We start from the raw sequence: 8169 nt of genomic DNA on the forward strand, positions 1-8169 counted from the left end.
GGGCAGGGGAGAGGCAGTGGTGGGGGATGGCCGAGCTCAGGTTGCCCCCCCCCCCCAGCTCAGCTGGGCCACCCCAGGCCCCATCCTTTCCCCAAAGGCCCCATCAGGAGACAGGGGCTAGGCTCGTGTTGGGATTTGTCCCAGTCCGGCAAGGAGAGACAGGGTGGTTGCTGGCCAGGTCGGGAGATCAGTCTTTCCTGCAAGTTGCAGGTGCCGTGCACCCCTCCCCTATCCCCAGCTACTGCAAATGCTCCCACCCGCTGCAGCAGCGCCGGTGCCTCCTCGCCACGCTGGAGCCTGGCCCTCTGCCCATTGATGAGAAAGGAGTAAGGCTGGTGCTGTGGCCGCCCTCGCTTGGGGTCCAGCCCAGCGTCCTCTCTCTCTTCTGAGCAGAGCCTCTCAACCCTCCTGAGCAGAGACCAGCCAGGGCTGGGAGTTCCCCAGGAATCCACGGTCCTGCCGCTGCAGGGCTGGGTTTGAATCTTAGCCTGGGAAGAACCTGAGAGATGATGGGGAAGGGAGCCCAGAGAGGGAAATGGATTGACCGAGGTCACACAGTGAGGCTGTGCCCGAGCAGGACCCTGGCCCAGGGTATGCTGGTCTTTGGAGCGGGGTTGCCCTCACAGCCCCCTCTCCTGCTCAGAGCGTGGAGCACCGCGTGCTGTCACGGGATCCATCCGCTGATCTGGAGACCAAGCAGCCTGACTCGGGCATGTCCTCACCCAACACCACCATGTCAGTCCAGCCACCAAACTTTGACCTCAGCTCGCCCGCCAGCACCCTGTCCAACTACGGGTCCTGCTCCTCCGGCCACTCCAGCATCAAGGGCCGGCGCCCCCCGCGTGGTGAGTGGGCCTGGGGAGAGGGGGGAGGGAGAGCCAACTGGAGCCAGAGCACTGCGCCCTGAGGACCATCCCTGGGCCCACTCTGCTCGCAGCTGACACTGGAGGCTGCCCAGGTCACCAGGAGGGCTGGTTCTGGGGAGGACAGGTGACACTCACGCTTGTGGGTGTCCATCACAGACATGCCTGTACACCCACAGGTACCCTCCCGCCAACAAAAGCCGCGTGCAGCCCACACGCAGTTCAGTATCCTCACACACACACAAAATGTTCCCCAGACGTTACACACACCTACCCACACTCAAGAGTGCACACCTACACATGTGTACACACAACATACAGGTATGAACGCACAACCACACGTACAGAACCATACAGACGCCGACGCTACGTGTGCGCACTCACGCACCCCAGGTCCACAGACCAATGCAAACACATTCCTAAGTACAAAGAAGGGCTTCCCTGGTGGCGCAGTGGTTGAGAGTCCGCCTGCCGATGCAGGGGACACGGGTTCGTGCCCCGGTCCGGGAGGATCCCACGTGCCGCGGAGCGGCTGGGCCCTTGAGCCATGGCCGCTGAGCCTGCGCGTCCGGAGCCTGTGCTCCGCAACGGGAGAGGCCACGGCGGGGAGAGGCCCGCGTACAGCAAAAAAATTAAAAATAAGTACAAAGAAGCACGTACACACATTCAGGAACATACACGAATGCACACTCAGGCAGAAGCCAGGCACACATGTTCACGCATGCTGACCGCGCCCTGAGCTTAGGTGTCTGTCCACCTGCGATGCCTGCTTTACGCCGCCAGGTGGTGGCCTGCAGAGCTGCTGGGGCCCCCTGCAAAGATGCGGTGTGGCCGTCCGTACTCGCGCCATCTGCCCCGAGGAGCCACCCCTCCACCCTCCAAGTGGCTGTGCCCCGCAGCCCTGTCTTGGAGCCCGCGGCCCCCTGCCAGTTCCGCTCAAACCTGAGCACAGGCCTTTCCCCAACGAGTGCAGGGCTGCAGGTGGGCAGGGCCGGGGCGAGGGTGGGCCCGGCCCTGTGGGGCCCACAGTGGAGCCGTGTCAGGCTGCACCCGGAGCCTGCCTACTCCCGTGGCAGGTTGCTTCCGGGCAGGAGGGGGTCTTGGGCCTGGGGGCAGCCTCTTTGCAAACTCCCAGACCCAGCCTTCCCTCTGTCCCAGGGCTTCCCAGCACGAGAGCTGCAGACATACAGAGCTACATGGACATGCTGAGCCCAGAGCAGGGCCTGCCCCGGAGCAGGATGGAGAGACCCAAAGCACCACCGCCACCACCCAGCTTCCCTCCACCGTTCTCACCCCCAGGCACCCAGCTGCCCCCACCCCCGCCAGGCTACCCAGCTCCCAAGCCCCCCGCGGGGCTGCAAGCAGCTGACATCTACACGCAGACAAAGAACAAACTCCGCCATGTGGAGACCGAGGCCTTCAAGAAGGAGGTAGTGAGCCCTCCCCAACCTGCCTGCCCTCTGGCCCTGGGAGTGGGCTGATGCGGGGGCAGCAGAGGCCAACAAGTGGCCCGGGCTCGTGGGTACGGGGCGGGCGGCAGGGGCGGGGGGAGGTGGTCCCTGGTCCAATGGCCTGTTCAGGAGTCAAAGCTTCCGGTCAGCCCCCTGGCGGCTCAGGGCTGAGCACTGGGGACAGAGAGATGAGGAAGACAAAGCCAGCACCCTTTGGGGACTTGGGGGGCAGGGCGGGGGGAAGGAACATATACCCAGATAGCCATGCCTCTCCGGGAGCTGGGTCCTCGCCACCTCTTGCACAGAGTGGCAGGGAGCTCGTGGAATCGGCAGAGAATATGTGCAAACTGCCTGCCTCTCCACAGGCGTACACGTGCCCAGCTCCGGGCTCAAGTGGAGAAAGGGTCCTAAGGGAGTGTCTTCAGGTGGGAGATGCAGGCAGTGTGAAGGTGAGGGCTGGGAGGAGGGTGGAGGCCAGGGGAGGGGGCACCCGCAGGGCTCAGCACCCTCTCAGCGTTGGGGGCTGGATGCGGGGGTAACATGGAGGCTGGCTCCCCAGTTTGGTGCTTCAGCTCCCAGGTGGGTAGACAAGCCAGTCCTGAGATGGGCACCCTGGGGAGAAGCAAGCTTGTAAGAAGGGGCCCAATCCGGTGTGGGCACTTTGAGTGTGGGGTGCCCGGATGCAGGGCCTGTGGGTTCCTGGCTGAGGCTTTGGAGCAGAGGAGGGGGCAGAGGGCTGGTCTGCACAGCTCTGAGAGTCCTGGGCAAGGAGGCCCAGTGGAAGCCCTGGGGTTCTGGCCAAGAGGACAGAGGGAGGCTGGTCTGAGGCCGCAGGGGAGGGCAGCCTGAGGCCCCAGGTGGCTGAGTGTGGGATAGAGCCCCCCTAGGGTCCTGTGGGAACTCAGATAGAGCCCCCCTAGGGTCCTGTGGGAACCCTGACCTTGTAGTTCTCTCTCGAGCCCAAGGCAAGCTGCTCCAGGGCCAAGCTCAGTAAACAGTTCCCACAGGTGACCCACATCGCCGGGCCACCGGCTGGGGGAAGGGGAGGACACAGCTCCACTGCAAGTCTTCTTGCTACCTCAGACCAGGCTCTCAGTGGGTTCCTCTTTCATCTCCAGGAGGTGAAGGCGGCCCAGGAGAGGCCTGCAGGGGGCCTAGGGCCAGCGGACTTTGCAGGCCAGGCCTGTGGGCCCTGCCCCAAGCCACAGGACAGGCGGCCCGGGCTGCGGCCCCTCCCCTGAGCCAGAACACCAGGACTGCGAGGTCCCCGTGCCTCTCCCGTTGTGTGCGTGCCCGGCGGCAGGCGCTGGGCCGCTCCACAAGGGCCCTTTGTGTGCCCCGCGCCGCCCCCCCCCCGCCCCACTCCCCGGCTTTTTCTGGACCGCGGGCAGGAGCAGGGTCGTGGCGTCCGCGCCTCGGGGCTGCAGGGGGCGCCGAGGGGGCAGGCTGGCCCAGAAAACAAATCCCGCGGTGTCGCGTTTCCTTGCAACGTGCGCCCGGCCGGGTGGGGCTTGGAGGGTCCGGGGCCACCTTGGGGACGCTCGGACCGGGGGTGGGGCAGGGGACAGCCCCTGCCAGGTGACTTGGCCTTTGGCCCTTGCGCCTCCTGTCTTTCTTCCCGGGCTGGGCTTAGTCGGGGGCAGATGCGACGGAGTGGGCTGCCCGCGCTGTCACCCGAGCCTGGCCTGCCGCCCCTGAAACCCGAGGCTTGGGCGCGGGTGTCGGTGTCCTTTACGCAGCCGGCGATGGTTTCCAGATGCGGAAGGGAAAGGGCGGGGGCGTGACCCGGAACCCGGGGGGCCAGACGTGGGGGGCTGCACTGCCCGTGGTGAGGCCCAAATTCTGTCTCTGGCGGATGGAGGGGGTGAGTGGGGGGATGAAGCCTGGGGTGCTCAGCCCAGGATGGAGGGAGAGAGGCGCAGGGGGGCGGGACCACATCTGGCCTGCGGGGTAGGCGCGGCGCAGCAGCCAGGTGTTGGCGGAGCAGTGGGCGCCCCCGTGGCATTCCCGGCTGCTGGGGGTTTCGGCCCGGGATTGGCAGGCCCTGGGTGATGTCAGGCCGACAGAGCTCTCAGGCGCTCATAGGCGCGGGCGGGCGGGCTGGGCTGGGCTGTAACCTGAGAGGAAGGATCAGGTAGCGCAGGTGTCGAGTCCTTGCCGCCCCCGCTGCCAGGTGCACAGCGGGGGCCACCGGCACGGTCGCAGGTAGGAGCAGCCCCAGGCCGGGACCGGGCGGCTGAGGGCCCTGGGCAAGCAGTGGACTTCCTCGGGGCGGAACTCCCGCAAGAGAGGGTTGCGCGAAGCCTTGGTTTCGCGTGGGACCGTCCGGTCGCCGGGAGTGGGGTACGGCTGAGGCCTTAGCGCTGCCTAAGCTGGGAGCTACCCCTTCTCCAGCTCCCCCTGGCGTTTGGGCTGGGCCACCCCGCCCCTCGGCCCGCCCCTTCTAGCCACAGTGGGGGCCCCTGCGCCCCTTGGCCCGCGCCCAGAACCCCTCCCTGTGGGGCCGACCGAGAGTGCCCTTTCACCGAGGCCCGCAGGACCCTCGCCCCATCCCCGCTCTGAGAACAGAAGGGTCTGGGACCGCGGCTGGCCGCGAGCCCCCGGAAGGTTAAGAGCTGGGGAGGCGGGGAGAGGGATGTGGGAGGCGGAAGGGACAAGTGTCCGAAGCTCACTCCGCCCGCTGTCTTCCCGCAGCTGAGCTCCCGCGACGGCCGCAACGGGCTGCGGAGGCAGGACTCCAGCCGCAAGCCCCGCGCCTTCAGCAAGCAGCCCAGCACGGGGGACTACTACCGCCAGCTGGGCCGCTACCCCGGGGAGCCGCTGGCCGCGCGCCCGGGCATGGCGCACAGCGAGGAGGTGCGTGCCCGCCAGCCCGCACCCGCCGGCCGCCCGGGACCCGGCCAGGCCGCCCGCGTCTCACTCGCTGGCCCCTCCGCTCCCCCGCAGGCGGCGCTGCTCCCCGGGAACCACTTGCACAACGGCTGCGGCGCGGACCCCAAGACGTCCAGGGAGCTGCCCCCGCCGCCCCCGCCGCCGCCGCCCCTGCCCGAGGCCCTGAGCTCGCCGCCGCCGCCCGCTCCTCCTCTGCCCTTCGAGGGCTCTGGCCCTGGCTGCGGGCAGCGTCGCTCCTCCTCGTCTACTGGCAGTGAGTAGGGGCGGGTTGAGGGGTGGGGGGCGGCGCTAGCCCTGAAGCGGGAGAGAAACCAAGACCCCCTCCTCCCCCCCCCCCCGCCCCGCTCCGGGCGGCTGCCACTGCCCTGGTGCTTCCTCTTTTCCTCTTTGATCTTTCTGCACCCACCCCACCCCAATGAGGACTTGACCCTAAGGGGAGGCTTGGGGTTGCTTTAGGTGGCGCGGCGCAGCAGCCAGGTGTTGGCGGAGCAGTGGGCGCCCCCGTGGCATTCCCGGCTGCTGGGGGTTTCGGCCCGGGATTGGCAGGCCCTGGGTGATGTCAGGCCGACAGAGCTCTCAGGCGCTCATAGGCGCGGGCGGGCGGGCTGGGCTGGGCTGTAACCTGAGAGGAAGGATCAGGTAGCGCAGGTGTCGAGTCCTTGCCGCCCCCGCTGCCAGGTGCACAGCGGGGGCCACCGGCACGGTCGCAGGTAGGAGCAGCCCCAGGCCGGGACCGGGCGGCTGAGGGCCCTGGGCAAGCAGTGGACTTCCTCGGGGCGGAACTCCCGCAAGAGAGGGTTGCGCGAAGCCTTGGTTTCGCGTGGGACCGTCCGGTCGCCGGGAGTGGGGTACGGCTGAGGCCTTAGCGCTGCCTAAGCTGGGAGCTACCCCTTCTCCAGCTCCCCCTGGCGTTTGGGCTGGGCCACCCCGCCCCTCGGCCCGCCCCTTCTAGCCACAGTGGGGGCCCCTGCGCCCCTTGGCCCGCGCCCAGAACCCCTCCCTGTGGGGCCGACCGAGAGTGCCCTTTCACCGAGGCCCGCAGGACCCTCGCCCCATCCCCGCTCTGAGAACAGAAGGGTCTGGGACCGCGGCTGGCCGCGAGCCCCCGGAAGGTTAAGAGCTGGGGAGGCGGGGAGAGGGATGTGGGAGGCGGAAGGGACAAGTGTCCGAAGCTCACTCCGCCCGCTGTCTTCCCGCAGCTGAGCTCCCGCGACGGCCGCAACGGGCTGCGGAGGCAGGACTCCAGCCGCAAGCCCCGCGCCTTCAGCAAGCAGCCCAGCACGGGGGACTACTACCGCCAGCTGGGCCGCTACCCCGGGGAGCCGCTGGCCGCGCGCCCGGGCATGGCGCACAGCGAGGAGGTGCGTGCCCGCCAGCCCGCACCCGCCGGCCGCCCGGGACCCGGCCAGGCCGCCCGCGTCTCACTCGCTGGCCCCTCCGCTCCCCCGCAGGCGGCGCTGCTCCCCGGGAACCACTTGCACAACGGCTGCGGCGCGGACCCCAAGACGTCCAGGGAGCTGCCCCCGCCGCCCCCGCCGCCGCCGCCCCTGCCCGAGGCCCTGAGCTCGCCGCCGCCGCCCGCTCCTCCTCTGCCCTTCGAGGGCTCTGGCCCTGGCTGCGGGCAGCGTCGCTCCTCCTCGTCTACTGGCAGTGAGTAGGGGCGGGTTGAGGGGTGGGGGGCGGCGCTAGCCCTGAAGCGGGAGAGAAACCAAGACCCCCTCCTCCCCCCACCCCCGCCCCGCTCCGGGCGGCTGCCACTGCCCTGGTGCTTCCTCTTTTCCTCTTTGATCTTTCTGCACCCACCCCACCCCAATGAGGACTTGACCCTAAGGGGAGGCTTGGGGTTGCTTTAGGTCCTGCCAGAGCAGGACAGGGCTGTGTGACCTGGGGCAAGTCCCCTTCCCTCTCTGGCCCTGCCCTCCACCCAGTAGGGAAGGCCTCCCAGCTCTGGTGGCTGCTGTTTCTGATGAGCTGGTGGTGCTAGAGGGAAGCTCAGAGGAGTGGAATTCGCTTCAGGGAGGCAGGGTTGCTGGCCAACCTTCCTGCCCCACATCTATCCTGAGTCACTCTTGCACTCCTGGCTGCTTTCTCTTGTTCTCCCAAGCTAGCTACGGCCCGGGCATGGCTATAGGGTCAAGGCCAGTAACCCATCAGGGCCTGGCTATAGGGTCAAGGCCAGTAACCCATCAGGGCCTGGCTATAGGGTCAAGGCCAGTAACCCATCAGGGCCTGGCTATAAGGGTCAAGGCCAGTAACCCATCATATTCTGCCCTCCCCCTCCTGGTGAATCCCCGAGCATCCTTTTTTAAGAGCTAGACTGGTGACCAGGGTTCCTGGGCTTCTCTTCTGAAACGCGGGACAGTCTCCTGCCCGCCAGGGCTCCTGGAAGGCCCAGGAGGTGGTATCTGGGTGCTGATGCTTCCACTCCAGCCTGGCAGGGGGTGGCCGAGCTGCTTTCCTCACGCAGCCACTCGGTTCGGGGACCGTGCTTAGTGGTAGCATCCATAGCTTCATTTCCCTGACTAGGGATGCAAGGCTGCAGTAGCGTCTAGGGTAGGGCCAGCCTGGGCTCCTTGGGGTACCTATGGAGCCGCAGCCCCTGCAGACCAGAGCCCATGGTAGCCTGTCCACCGTCAGCTGAGCCTCCAGAAAGGCCCCCAACTTTGAGGTCAGTGCCTTCCCTTGGCAGCCTGGAGCAAGGCTGAAACTAGGAACAGAAGAAAAATAGACTCTGGGCTTCTCCAGACACCCCTTCGCAGCAGAGCCTGGGCTGGGTGCCCTATCCCATCCCAATGCCAAGATTGAGGCCCTCGCTAGGGGGGCCAGGGCCAATGGCAGCCCAGCCCAGCCCTCAGCACCAACAAAGCTGGGAACTGAGCGGACCACCCTTGAGGAGCCCCAGAGCAGCCTGAGCCAGGGTCAGACGGACCGGAAAGCTCCTCCTCTCACCCCCCACCCCCCCC

The 8169-nt window shown here is 67.4% G+C and overlaps 1 protein-coding gene across 1 annotated transcript in view; it reads left to right on the forward strand.

Moving 5' to 3' along the window:
- Window positions 1-8169, forward strand: part of ESPN (espin) — a 39020-nt gene that overhangs the window by 18007 nt on the left and 12844 nt on the right. Inside the window, exons 6-8 of the mRNA XM_007453290.1 lie at window positions 644-845; window positions 2022-2293; window positions 5009-5459. Of these exons, the coding sequence (XP_007453352.1) occupies window positions 644-845; window positions 2022-2293; window positions 5009-5459 (925 nt within the window). The remainder of the gene's footprint in view (window positions 1-643; window positions 846-2021; window positions 2294-5008; window positions 5460-8169) is intronic.

This window comes from Lipotes vexillifer, unplaced genomic scaffold, assembly GCF_000442215.2.
Source record: "Lipotes vexillifer unplaced genomic scaffold, Lipotes_vexillifer_v1.1 scaffold575, whole genome shotgun sequence".
NCBI classification, from domain to species: domain Eukaryota; kingdom Metazoa; phylum Chordata; class Mammalia; order Artiodactyla; family Lipotidae; genus Lipotes; species Lipotes vexillifer.